This window comes from Electrophorus electricus, chromosome 10, assembly GCF_041902795.1.
Source record: "Electrophorus electricus isolate QZ-2024a chromosome 10, ASM4190279v1, whole genome shotgun sequence".
Classification (NCBI taxonomy): Eukaryota; Metazoa; Chordata; class Actinopteri; order Gymnotiformes; family Gymnotidae; genus Electrophorus; species Electrophorus electricus.
In genome coordinates, this window is record NC_137506.1 from 23,061,472 (window position 1) to 23,075,776 (window position 14,305).

Sequence of the window (14,305 nt, forward strand, 5' to 3'; positions counted from 1 at the left end):
GCCTCATGTTATATTTCATATCCCATCCATTCAATATTGTAATACATTGTTTTTCCATTTTTTATGATTTCCTTTTTCAGATTGAGTGGTTGCTCTAGCCCAGATATCTCTCAAAGTGCATCTGAGAAAGAGGCTCTTGACAAAAGGTTCATAAAAGGTATTTTATTATTAAACAAATTGATGATTGTTTAATGACTGGTAGCACTTTTTTGGCACAACTTAAAAAAAACAAAACAAAAAAACCCAAAAAGACATCAGTGGCTGCTCTAGTATTACAGTTCAAGTGTGTATCTCCATCTAATCATCACTGTCTGTTATGATCTGTTCATATCTGACCTTATCTGTCTGCTGTGCTGTGTGTTTGTGTGCTCTCCTGGAAGGCCTAGTTCCTATCCCTTACCCACTTAAGCATTTGTCTGTTTGGAGCAAATGGCTAAAGATTTCTAAAAGAGCTTCCTTGTTTGCCCTCTCTCTGTTCCACACGATGCATAAACATTTATTTACACGTGTAAATCACCTTCAAGCGTAGTGTCAGTATGCTGTCTACTAACTTTGCCTGGGCTCTGAGGCTATGGCAGAGCCTCTGTTTAGATAAACTGGTTGGAATGACAATGAGAGATAAACACTGTATTTACCCCCCCCCCCCCCCCCAAACGCACGCGATGCTCAAATTTATTCGGATGCTCTGCTCAAATATACATTTGGGTTGTTGCTGAACCACTTCAAGCACTTACCACCATGGTTTTAATAGGTGCCAAGACAGTTATTAGCAACAGACTGAACAACAATTGCTTTTTCATGATTTTCATTGTTTTTGTTTTATTTTTATTGCATTTTTTGCCATTGCGCTTTCAGTGTTTCCTTGGAAATGTAATAGTATTTATCAGGCACTATAATTTATTAACATTTAATACTGTTTATTCTGCAAAGCTCTTTGGTTCTGATCACCAGTGGGGTTTTTTGTCAGTTCTCATATGGAAAAACCCTTGTCTTCACCACAGTTGGATTAAATGTCTCTTCACCCATTTGTGAAGAAGAACTGCATAAAACATGCACACATATACACACACAACTACCTTTGTGAGAGACACCCTGATAGGCAATTTTTTTTTTAAAGAAGTAGCCCAGGTTAGGGAACAATGTATCGAGAAGTCGCATATTTGCCATGTGACAAAGGGCTTATATAAGTGTGTTTGGTGTTATTATTCATGGTTGAATTTGGTGTTTGCTCTGGTGAGTCTTATGGAGAATACTAATAACTGTCTCCAGCGATCCTGAGACCAGAACCCTAGCAACAAAGCTATGAAGCAGACCTCCCTGATCTCGACTTCAAAACCTGACCTTTTGCTAAATAATTGTGGCTGCTAAGCTGGAGCTTTTTGGACATCGTGGTCACAAGGCTGTCACTCCTGCATCACATTGCATTTATTAATGCCAGTGTCTTCTCCTTTTTCCTTCCTGCTCCCCCCTCACGTTTTTTTTTTTGTTTTTTTTTAAGAGAGACCTCGCTTTTGAAGCAGCAATATGCTTTTAGTAGCCCATGTTTGAATTTGACTTCATTTGAATTGCATTGATGTTGAAACGGTTTATGTATATTTTATAATTGCAAGAGGCACTGCCCTTTTTATGTAGCACTTGACCCTGGTCCTCCCCTTCAACTGTCATATGATTTTGCCTTACAGAAATTTTATAATAAAAATTCAGGCTGTAGTAGTTTTAAGCAAATGGAACTCGTCGCTTACATGTTCTCTGTATTCAGCATTTTTACAGCAACCTTAATCATATTCCATCATAATCAGGTGTGATAATGACATGGTGTGACTCAGGACTCAGATGTGCTAATGGACACTCTGCTTGTTCTGGTGGAGTTTGAATAGTAAGGTTTTCATAGGGAGAGGGAAAGTGAGTGAGTGAAATGGGAGAGAGAGGGAGAGAATGAAATGAAGAGACAATGAGAGCACAAGAGAGAAAAAGAGAAGGAGAGAGAGCAAATGAAAGAGAGAGTAAAAGAGTGAAAGACAGCAAAGGCAGGAGGGGGGGGGTAGCCCTCTTTGGGGAGCAGAGTGAGTGCTCAGAAAGGCAGCCAGCGAGACAGGCCTCTGTGTTTGTCTCCTAGCCTGCGACTCTGGCCCTGGGCGCTACAGAAACATTGACAGAGGACCACGCTTCCCTCGCCTGCCAGTCAGCAGCCTGGCACACCACAGTCCCTTGTGAAAGACGGCCAGACCCAGTTTCCTTTTCAGAGAGCTGACGCAAAGCGGCAGAAAACCAACAGAGGCGCTTTTCGGCTGCCGGGCCATTTCCTCACAACGGGAGAATGGGAGTCTTGCACGTTATGTTGGGGTGTGACGTTTCTCTCTGGGTAGTTGCACTGTTTTGTGGGTGATGCTTTTTGCAAATGTTCTCTAGGGTCTGCAGCAGAATCAAGCCAGTTACTCTTTTATGTAAAGACGATATGAATCAGATTTGCGTGAATACATCTTTCGCTCTTATTATTATTGTACACATATCCCCCTTTATCTCATGCAGAGCTTAACACACTGAGGTTTGGAGAAGGCCCAGGAGCTGGAGTACCCCCACCCCCACCCCCACCAGCAATAGCTGGGAGCATGGAGGAGGGGAAACACCCCTCAAGAGCTCTCTTGCAAAAGGGGCAAGATGGTGAAGAGCTGGACGGGGGTCCCATCGGCCAGCCTCAGCTCATTAACCCTCTGCCCACTGTACCCAGGTCAGCTGTGCACTCAGAGATCTGCCTAGTGTTACCTCAGAGTAGCGCACACGAGAAGTGCTCTTCCTTCATGCTGCACACCTCTTCAGCTGTTTCCTTCCCATTAAAACATCAACTTACAAAGGATCTTGTTCCACCTCTCAGTGACATAGTTGTTGACAAAGTGTCAGAGCATGGCAGGTGTTTCACTTCACTGGTATACAGCAGTAGTGTGCCCACATCCTGGAGAGGATCAATGTTTAGCCATGAAATATGGTGTGACCCCGTTCATTATCAGGTGGTTTTATTAGACCACAATGTGAATGTCCTTTAATGAGTATATGAAGCATTGCATTTTCAGTGTCTCTTTAATAAGAACTGAATCAAATTCCTGGTTACAAGGGGAAAATAATTTACCTACCAATACACTGCAGTGATACTTTAATATCACCTTAAAGGTCAACTGTATGATTTGCGTAATATCTCAAAGTAAATAAGACACAGTAATATTCATCAAAGTTTGAAATTGCATCCCTTGTGTATTTGATAATTGCATGTCAAAATGTGACTGATTCATTTTTGGTGGCTGAATGAAGGTTTAATAAGAGCATTTTTATTGAATTGTTGCCTTTTCCAGAGGAGTCACGGAAAAGGACCATGGGAATTCCAAAGTTAGCTGTGACACGAAAAGACAAATCCCAGTCTTCAGTAGGGAGAAGAACATAGCATTCCTGCTGAAGGAGCTAGATTCCCTCCGAGTCCTCAATAAAAAGGTGAGGGATTCAGAAGAGGAAATTGTGGAGGAGATTTTATATTTTCAAATATATTTCACATTTGGGAACATTTATATGGATTCTTCAGTGTGTGAGCAGACCTTTTCAGGTGGTGTAGTATCTATATACACATGCAGTGTACTGGGTGACACACCAAGGTCTGGATGACCTTGCAAATGCCTTCGACTTAACTGCTTCATTGTGGTTGACCGTTTCAGTTGTTTGTGCTAATTGATATTGAATGTAGTAATGTAGTAATGATGCATATCACCAGTTAACACTTCACTGTTCTGTTCTGTGGTTTATATATTATTTGCTTTTTTAGTTTCTGCTTGTTAATTGTTTTCCAGGTGTCTTGTTAGTTTCCATTAACTGAGGGTGTCCTTGGGATTGCAGCAGTTGGTTAAGGAGAGTAGAGTTCAGGTCCTGGATACACCAAAAAAGTGTTGATGTGGATGTGTGTGCGTAAGTGTGTGTGCACGTGAGTGTGTCCGACTGCTTGCGAGTGTGCTTGGATGTGTGTGTGCTTCTGCTAGCGCTGTGCCCCTCTGCTCATTTGCAGTCTCTACCCTGATGAGCTGGGAGGGATTGGCCCACCAAAACAACTGGAGTTGATGTGCTGGCTTGGCACATACCTGTCCTGACAGGCGGGATCCTGTCTTGAGTCCTGACAGAGAGGCGAGAACCTGTCCTGAGAATATGTTTTCATTGGCAGTGCTGTGAGAGGGCCTTTAGAGCAGCCTAGTCTGCCATGCTTTCAGAGAGCTGGGGTGACAAAACAGACCCAAATATTTAAGTTGGGAGGTTAAATCTGTCATTTACAAACTTGTAAAGTATCACTTCCCAGACTAGGAGTTCCACTTTAGAAAAATTATCAGGCTAAAATAATGTGATGGTGAGTCCTGCAGAAGAGCAAGCAGTAATTGTCTGAATGGTTGTGGCATGCTTACTTCCTGAAAATCACAACAGACTCTGTTGAGAGATCCCAGACTGAGATGATGGCTGGTGCCAAAGACTGGTGCCAAACTATTGCCAAAAAAGTTTGTGGATGGGTTCCTACTGTACCCATCCACAAACTTATTCACCTAATTGTACACACAGAGTTCAGAGGGAGGTTTTTTTGTGTGAGTGTGTGAGTGTGTGAGTGTGTGAGTGTGTGAGTGTGTGTGTGAGTGTGTGTGTGAGTGTGTGAGTGAGAGTGAGTGTGTGTGTGTGTGTGTGTGTGTGTGTGTGTGTGAGTAAAATCAAATTAATCATTGTAAAGGAACCTGTCCCCAGTCCTGACAGAGGGGCCAGGATTCAGCACTTTTACTCACAGGAAGCTACCCAGGTGCTTGTGCGGTCTCTTGTTGTCTGAAAGCTAAACTACTGCAATTCACTACTTGCTGGTCTTCCTCTATGGGCCATCAGACCTCTACAACTGATCCAGAATGCAGCAGCACAATTAGTCTTCATTTCTTTCACTGGCTTCCTGTAGCTGCTCGCATCAGACTTAAAACCCTGGTGCTCACCTACAAAACCAAAAATGGATCAGCCCTTCCCTACAAGATGACAATGGTCAAAGCCACTGATCCCTTTCTCAAGTACTTTGAACCTTCAATACGGCTTGGTTTGAAACAGCGTGCTTCAAGTCTAATGGAAACCAAGCATTGAGATTATTCTCTGTCCTGGCTCCCAGGTGGTAGAACAAAATTCCACTGGCTATCCAGACAGCAGAGTCCCTTGCATTCTTCAAATGAGGACTGAAGACTTATCTGTTTAAGGAATATTTAAATAACCATTAAAATATAGTTTTATGGTATGGTATAGTTTGTTATTTCACTTATTGTCTGATATAGATTTTATGCTTGTTTTGCACCTCTTGTAGGTATCAGCATTGATTCCTGTATCTTAAACTCTAACCTACCGTGCTGGCTAGGATACATTCTAAGAGTAAATGACAAAGCACTTTTGTAAGTCGCTCTAGATAAGAGTGTCTGCTAAATGGTGTAAATGTAAATGTCTGTCTGTAGTTGCAGGATAAGCTGGCCCTGAGGGAGAAAGAGTTGGAGACCATGCGACTGGACAAGCAGCTCCAGGATGCTGATCTGGAGTCGCGCGCATGCGAGAGGGCAGCAGGTAGACCTGGAAGGGAGCGGGAGTGAGCGAGGGTGTCTGACCCTACCAGAATGAGCAACCACTGGATGTTTACCTTTAGACCTTCACACATTTGCTGCTTTTTCCAGCAGATTTTGTTTTTGTGTGTGCATCTGACGTTTAGCAATATGGGTGAGATTTATGTCAAAGGAAGCTATGACAGTCACCTTTCAGCTCACAGTTGCATTCCAGGTTCTGTTGGAATGATTTACTATCCCAGCCCTGAAGACAGCCTTTTACTACTGTAAACAATTACCCATTTGTTATACATACACACAAGTATCTAACTGAATTAGCCTACGTTGTAGCTAATTATTTTGTTAATGGAATTTGCCTCCTCCTCACCTTTGCTGAACAAATATTTAAATCTGTTCATGGTTTTCTTTTTCTTAACCTTCTAGAAAGCCCTTTCTCATGCTTTAATAATTAAAAGAAAACACAAGACATATATAGAGGACAATTAGGCAGCCAGTTGTTCGTTTAATAATGAGATGAACATGCATGTATTTGCCATCCTCATTTTAATATGATTTGCATGGTTCAGGGCATGGCAATGTTTAATGAGCAAATTCTAGCTAAAATGCAATATTGATTTTCTTACTGAACTTTGTCGTGGCTTAGCGTGAGGCTGCCTGTTTATCATTAAGCCATCTCAGCACATGCAGAGGAATTACAGGCTGATAGATCTCGGTGCTACTATCAGTGGGTTTAAACGGGGAGCTGGGGACAGTCTGATAATCCCACAGCCTTTTGGATTTTACCACACTGTCTCAGTGTCTGATTATTCTTGGAGCAGGACAGAGGAGGCCGGCATGAAGCTACTGCCTGTGGAATATAAGCCAGGCTGACTCATTTAGTTCAGACTTCTAATTGAGAAGCCTAACCAGAGAGGTTAAAGGCAAACTGGTGCTGAAATCATTTCCTTGAAACTTGTATGAAACTTATGAAATCATCTGTTCATTTTGTTTGAGGTTCGCTTTGTTCATTCATGATATTCTTAGTAATATTGAATAATAAGGGCAGTGGATATGAGTAGTGTTTATTAAAAGTATTGCTTTCCATTTGAGTTATTTCGCAAAGCACCAGCCTAGTCTGTTAAGGTGTGCTGGTCAAACATTCTTGCTTCTCTTGTGTCTGATGACTTTGAGATGATTTCTGACATCTGTGAGTCACATGTAATTGCTTGCTCTCTCTTTATGGTAGTGATAATCCAGGGTATTTTGATGCTGAAATTTTCCATATAAAATGCCACTTCGGGAAGTGACTCTGTGGCTGCAGGGCATAGCTGCTGTTTTTATTACTCCGGGCACACATGTCAGACCGGAGCGGAGGCAGGCATCTCGAAATGAGGCTCACTTATAGTTATTAATACCTTTGCCACAGTGTTTCAGTAGCAATAACCTCTTTCCCGAGGAGCTTAGCCTTGTTATTGTGCAGCTGGAGCGCCGGTTTCAGCAACACGAGTAATAACCACCCATATCTCTTTCTCTCCCCCTCTTACCTTCTCTCTCTCTTCCCCTTCCCCCCCTCTGTCGCTCTCACTTTCTCTTTTTCTTTCTCTGTCTAACACACTCTCTCTTACACTTGATGTCTTTCTTATTCTCTTCCTTTCTGTCTCTTTGTCTCTCTGTCTGTCTCTGTCTCAGTGCTGGTAGAGGAGGTTTATAAGGCTCAGAGGGAGAGGGACCAGGCTGTGATGGCCAGACTGCGGCTAGCTAACGAGGAGAGGGACGAGGCTCTTCTCCGAGCCAAGAAGCTTCAAGAGGCAGCCATGGAGTACGTCCTTCTATTACAGAGATCCAAACCAACCCCTTTGGCCTCCTCCCTGAGGCTCCTGTGAAGCCCTAAGAGCTGAGTGGATATCAGCGCTGTTCTGTCCTGATACTCTTCCAGCCCTGTTAAATCTCCAGCAAGGGCTGGGGTCAGGTCAGCCCCCTCAAACACAGGCTTCCTCAAAGAGGTTCTCATAGGCCAGGTTTCTGCTGACTTTTTGCTGCGTATGATCCATCAATTCTTGCCATATCACCAAGAATTGGTATATCACTGACAATAACTTTGAACTAGTGTCAGTCCCTCTGTGACAAGTTGCTTGAGATTTACTTAAGATATACTGTGATGTTTGTATATGACGGATATAAGCTATGTGAAGAAATGATTTAGGACAGATGATTTAGTGATTTATAGTCCTATTAAAGTACTGATTAGTGCCATATTTACATTTTTATTAAAGTGAATAAATGAAGGTGAAGTAGGGAGGCACCAGAGGCTGATATGAAATGCGTCCTGTTATATTTCTGTCTCTAACTTCATACTGCGTAGCAGGCAGAACAGTGCAGGTCTCCTGCAGCAGCTCTGCAGGGTTTATGATCTGCACCCAGGGCCTGGGTTTCCGCACTAGCACTGCGGGACGCCGCTTTGTTCCTGCCGTTGCAGGACAAGTTGGATGAATGGACAGGGAGGGTGGGGAGGGAAAAATCCAATATCGACTGGTTTGGAAATATATCAGAGGGGTGTGACATTTCATAAGAGTCCCCTCACCCTCGTACCAGGTTGTCAGTCAGAAGTTGCACTGCATAGGAAATCAATCAAGTCCTTCATCTGTAGGGATATTTACCATTAACACCCAGCCTCAACTGGCCTAATTAAGGCGATCTTCTGTAGCTGTTTGTTTAGTTGGCTGTTAATGCCTGAGTGGATAGTTAAGGGGTGAGGGTGCTCGTCTGAAGTAGAGGACCATTTTAAAGATAAACGCTGTTTTGTGCACCTGCAAAGGATGGCAGTCAATACGTCCCTGTGCAGATGAGACGAAATTACAGTTTTACATTGGGGTATTCGGCTTATTGAGCTGTGTGTGCTAACCGACATGTATATTGGGCAGTGAATGATGTGACCTCATAGACGCTTAATGAAGGAGCATTTTTATTAATCTGTTTAATTTTTTTATGCAACCTGTTCTTAAGTATTAATGACATTGAACCTTATTTAATATTTCACTCTCATGATTTATTGATAATTACCCAAGTCACTCAGCTGAACTGAAATTACCTAAAGGCGTGGAATGCCTTTTTTGTCATTCCGGGGAAGGCCGTAGCGCTTCAGAATCTAATTATAAATCCACATCCTTCTCGGTCTCCCTCTAGAATGGTAATTGATAGCCAAGTACGTAGAATCCCATTATCTTGTGCAGAATGGGAGAGCGTGTTCTAAACCCTTATTTTGGGAGGTCAGTCCTGGGTCCATTGTGTGAATGAGTATGTACTTTTATAATGGGGGGTGATCCGTGTAATGCCTTTGTAAATGAGATGAGAAGTTGTTGTGTGTTTTTCTTTTTGCCATAGAGGGCTGGGAGCGATCAGGTTCTCTCTCAGAGGAGAGGATCCTGAACATGGATGGACAATCATGACTATTTATGAGGTTGAAAATGTGTTTATCAGTCGAAGCATGTGAGAGAAGTATGGTCAGATGAAGTAAATGGGTTGAAATATATTTATTTTAATGCCTAGTGTAAAGTGGGGTGTGGATTTACAACTGAAGAAGATGATGGTGGTTTTTTAAAAATTATTATTATTATTATTATCGCAGTAAATTTCTCTCTGGTGAAAAGTGCATACCGACAAGCTCACTCTGACACACTTGAAAAGGAAAAAAGGTAAATATTTTAAAGGTGCTTACAGCCTAGATTCAGGCACTGGGCTTTATAATTAATGTTGTCTTTACCGTCATAAACCTGCTGTGTGTCGGCTGGGTCCAAGCAGTTGAGCCCTAAGTCACTTCCCATTCTTTCAGCACATATGAACAATTGATCCCAGTGGCCATATGGAGTAGTAAACATTAATATCTTAACAGTTCACTGTCGGCGCCGAGCAGGATGGACGTTATTGTGGACTGATGGCGAAGGCTGACAGAACTTTTAATATGGTGCATCGTCTTCTGCTCCACATCGGCAAACCAACAGAATGCAATTACTAGCTTTGGGAAGTGATTTCATTCTGCCAAGTAGAGGAAAGGAAACTGATCGAAGCTCACTACATTTCATTTCTCTCTTTTTCTCACTTTATCACTCACCCCTTGCTCCTGCCCTCCTTGTCTGTCTGTCTGTCTGTCTCTCTCTCTCTCTCTCTTTCTAGGTTGGAGAATATTAACCCAGAGGAAAGTGACATGGTAAGCCATTTAGAGAATTTCATGTGGTCTTACAATTTTTCTGTGTACTGTTTTTGTAAGACTGTCTTATATGGGAAATTACCTCAAGAAACAAAGAATTGTGAAACATCCTCATAGAAGGCTAATATCAGATTTGTCAAAGTGTAATTTTTGTTTCAAATCAGATATGAGAGACCACCTAACAAGAATCAAATGATGAATAAAGCACTTCATATGTTCATAGTGTAATCATGAACATAGTCTGTGCCTTTCTGCCCAACAGAAAAACGTGTTAAAAAATAAGTAGCATACAAGAATCCTTCAGTTTTAACACTCAAGGGTTGCACACAATGAAAAAATTCTGCCATGGAACTATGCCCAGTATAAGTCTAAAGGAGGAAATGTTTTGTCCCTGTCTGAAACTCCAAGCTTTTGAAAAAGACCCCATTTATTTTAAGCTTAAATGCTTAATAAAATGTACATCAGCCTAAGCATGTACGTCAACGTAAACATGTATTTCTTGTTTCAATTATTTATTAAAGGATGTGTGCCTGTTTTATTTATTGATTTATTGATTTATTTATTTTATATTTTATTTTTTATTTGTGTGTGTCTGTGTGTGTGTGTGTCTGTGTGTCAGGACCTGGAGGAACTGCTGCACAGGGTGAGCAGTGCTGACTCTGCTCTGAGTATTGAGCGCAGTGGCATGGCTATCTTGGAGCGTATTCAGAGAGCCAGAGAGCGCCGCTCCAAGATCACCTCTGAGGAGATGAGAGCTGTCATAGAAGAGAGAGACAAGGCCTTGAGCAGGGTAGGACACGGTGCGCACACACTCGCAGCGCACACTCTCGCAGCGCACACTCTCGCAGCGCACACTCTCGCAGCGCACACACTCTGCTAAGGGTCAGTCTTGACACAAATCAGCCCTAAACATTTCACACCGTTGTTGTGTACCAAGCCAGAAACCTTTACACCACAGAAATAAATCAAATGTCTTTCTCTAAATATTGACTATCTCTGCTCCTTCCTTCAGTTTTAACCCCTCTGCAAGATGCCTTTGATTATCAGTCTATTAAAGTACATATATCTGTTTATTCACCAATCCAAACCCTGATTTAAGAATCAACACACCAGCTAACTAATTCACATGTAGTGACAAATATTGCTGCATAACCTTAAATATTTGATATATCATTTCTACACACATATTTCAAGCAAATGAAAACAAAAAAGCAGGTAGCCAAATATTGACATCCAGATATTTTACTTCATCACAGTTTGACATGGGCTTGACTATTTGCTCAGAATTTACTGTTGATGAATATAGGTCATATTGCAACATGGTGTCATATTAAAGTCCATTCCATTGTTGAAATAATCAGTTGCATCTTTTTTCTGGTTGTGTTGAATTGGTGCGTTGTTGGTGTGCTCTAAGAGATAACACCTTTTTAACTGCAAGGGACATAGTAGGATTAGTACATCAAGCTTTTTGAAACCGTTTTCCACTGCTCTGATTTGTGGGAATATTTACAATTGAGATCCCTTCAACAGCATTCCCCATGGTTGACCTGGGAAGATGCTTTCTGGTCCTGTCCTACAAGTTAGACAGGCAGGCCAAAGGCATCGACGAGAGAAGCAGCACAGTGGTCTGGGTGGATGCGCAGAAAACACAGCTACACTGAGCATTTGCTGGGCTGCTGCTGCAGACACGGTGCACAGTGGCGGGGGAGTGTAAATTCGCGTATGGAGGACTAGAGTCTGACATCATAAGGAAAACTCAGAAGTTCCATTACTTTGTTCTTATGCAGCTCAAACTGGAGTTTCAGGATTCTCAGCAAAATTTGTAAGCGATTTTTCTCCCTCCAGTCTTAGAGCATGAACTAACCCTATTTTCTTCCAAATATGTAAATGTGTTCCTTTATTGTAACCATTCCTCTGACTGTTGCTTTGATGTAGTTCAATAAATAAATGTTTCAGAGCATTTGACATCATGTGCATGTGTAGATCTAGTATATGCATATTGCTTTTGTGTCTCTGAGAATTTTTAGAGATAAATGAACCTCATAAAATGCATCCCACTACATGAACTGATCCAGGATCTGCAAAAACAGGTAGACTCTGAAAAGCAGTGTCAACCTCTCCAGTTCAAGCGCAAGGCCAGGTGTAACCTGCCTAACTGCACCCAAACCCCACCATCATATTCCTGCGATCCTCCATCCTGTGTGAGATTCCCGTGAAACAGTGCCCTGATTTTTCCACGAGCCCCCAATCCAATCTATGGGGCAATTTCAGGAGTATGTTGCAAACGGCAGCCTAATCCCTCTGCGGCGGAGATGGGTCCTCTCTCTATCCTTAAGGATTTCTCCCTCCCCTGCCACGGCTCCCATTCCTCTCTTCATCTCGCAGGGATTATCCACTGGCAGCAGGCGTGAGGGCCGCTGCCTCCCTCCGGCCTGCTGGAATATGAAAGCTGGATGAGTGTTGGGAGAAATAAATCTCCATTCACCCTTCTCTCCTCTCTGCGTGGCAAACGTGGAGAATAAGATCCGCTTCGTTACGTCCCAGAGCCTGACGTGCTTATTGAATTCCTCCTGATATTGATAGAGTGCCGATGCTAAAGTGCGAGTGGAAATGAAGTCTCCTCTCTGGATGATTTAGGCTGCCCTGATTGTTGTCGAGATCTCATTTGGTTGCTTCTTCCTCTCCCTGAGCAGGCTATTGTGTGACTTTAAACCCCTTATACTAACTGTAATTGTCTAATTAGAGCTACTCTCAGGTATGAGTGACACTTGCGTTCATGCGGCTGAATTAAAGAGCAGAACTAGGTTAATGTGTCTGCTGATTTGACTCATTTCCCTCCTGCCTGTGGCTATTTTTGGACTGCTAGTGGCAGGATAGAGGCCCTTGCATCAGAACAGAGGTGCAGTCTGATTTAAATATGTTTCCCCCACTAAAAACATCTGTTTCCCAAGAGCCATAAGTCAGACTGACACTAAAGGGGAGCTATGTGTTTTGTCTGGCCGGCAGGGCTATTATTTTAGTCTGCAGAGGAAAGGGCCGGGAGTGGGCTTGGATGCGGAGAAGCCTGTTTGTGCGGCCGCTGGGCTTTGAGGCAGCTGGATGTTGGAACGTTGGGACTTGTTAGGGAGTGAGGATGGTTTACATTCCTGGTAAGTGTCCTTCAGTCTTGGAATGTGCACATGGAGAAGAGCACATATGGACTGGTCTAAAACAACCCAGCTTACAATAATACTCAGCATAGGGCTTGTCGTATCAATGTGTTTATACTCTCTGTCTGTCTAACTGTCTGTCTGTCAGTGCTGCCTGGTTTCCTCTAGCTGTGGAAGAATGGCAGATTTGTAAGAGACATATTTGTTTGTAAAGATGGTGGAACAGAAATTTGACAATTCCACTCCTAATCTCCTAATGTTCCTGTATTGTTCTTATCATCTTTCAAAGATGATGATGATGATGATGATGATAACTGCACCTCTTACCCAGATCTTGAATTGTGTGAATTTCCTCAAAGCAAAGGTTTTATTTTGAAATATGATAGATTAATTTGTATCATTCCAAGGATTACACACAAATAGTGAGTAACATCTGTGTTGTGTGTTCTACAGTAAATGTAATGTCAACTGAGTTTAAGAGCTTGTGTCATTCGTCATGTAGTATCATGTAATTTTCTCTGTGGCCAGTGCTTACCCGGCCTTCAAGACACTCTCTGTAAATATCAGTTTAACACAATGTCAAATAATAGTGTTCTTTGTGATCTGTATATGGTATGTATAGTTTTTGGTTTTTGCTTGTTTTTTTACTCAAACAACAAATATTCAGATTTCAGATCTGCTATAACCCAAAGAAATGTCTGCTGGCATCTGTTTTTATTCATCTACATAGTGGTGAATACATTGTTCAGGTACCATTATATGCACGTATGGGTGACCATAGGGAACAGAATCATTAAAGTGAATGAGGAGGTGTGTTGAAGGTGCACAGAGCGGGAGGCAGTCATGACATCACGAATGAGAGGGAATGAGAGAGGCATGTGCATATTCTCATGCTGTGTGGCAGGTGCCCTCAGCACCTGGGTGGGAAGCATTCTGAGTGCCTCCTGTCTCACAAGCTCTTATTGCTTCTTGGCAGTGCAAGCGCCTGGAGCAAGAGCTGCTTTATAGCAGAGAGCTAAGCCAGACCACCACCAGTCACCTGGTCACTACACACCATCAGGAACAGGAACACAAGGTAAAAGCACACACCAATACGAGGACTAACAACCCCATACATGCACCACTGCAACCGTTACAACGTTCACATCCTGCCACAGATGCATACAAAACGTACAGACTTCTCTTCAGGGATGCTTGCGGTTCTGTCCTACGCCACTGTCCCTCTGCTTAGAACCTCTTTATGTATGCAGGGCCTGCCTCTAACCTCACTTTTAAACATGGTCCGCCCTCAATCCATATTCTCTCCCTACCACAGCCCAGCTAATCGTCAGCCCATTAACCAATCAGCTCTGTCCTTTCTGGACTCGTGCTGACTGACA

The 14,305-nt window shown here is 42.6% G+C and overlaps 1 protein-coding gene across 2 annotated transcripts in view; it reads left to right on the forward strand.

The window, feature by feature from the left end:
- The window catches only part of mipol1 (mirror-image polydactyly 1), a 44,116-nt gene that overhangs the window by 12,780 nt on the left and 17,031 nt on the right, over window positions 1-14,305 (forward strand). The window contains exons 4-11 of one of the 2 annotated variants that reach the window (XM_027013191.3): window positions 81-157; window positions 2,530-2,728; window positions 3,345-3,480; window positions 5,493-5,598; window positions 7,263-7,392; window positions 9,744-9,777; window positions 10,397-10,567; window positions 13,903-14,001. In XM_027013191.3, the coding sequence (XP_026868992.2) occupies window positions 81-157; window positions 2,530-2,728; window positions 3,345-3,480; window positions 5,493-5,598; window positions 7,263-7,392; window positions 9,744-9,777; window positions 10,397-10,567; window positions 13,903-14,001 (952 nt within the window). The remainder of the gene's footprint in view (window positions 1-80; window positions 158-2,529; window positions 2,729-3,344; window positions 3,481-5,492; window positions 5,599-7,262; window positions 7,393-9,743; window positions 9,778-10,396; window positions 10,568-13,902; window positions 14,002-14,305) is intronic. The other variant, XM_027013192.3, reaches the window with a different exon arrangement.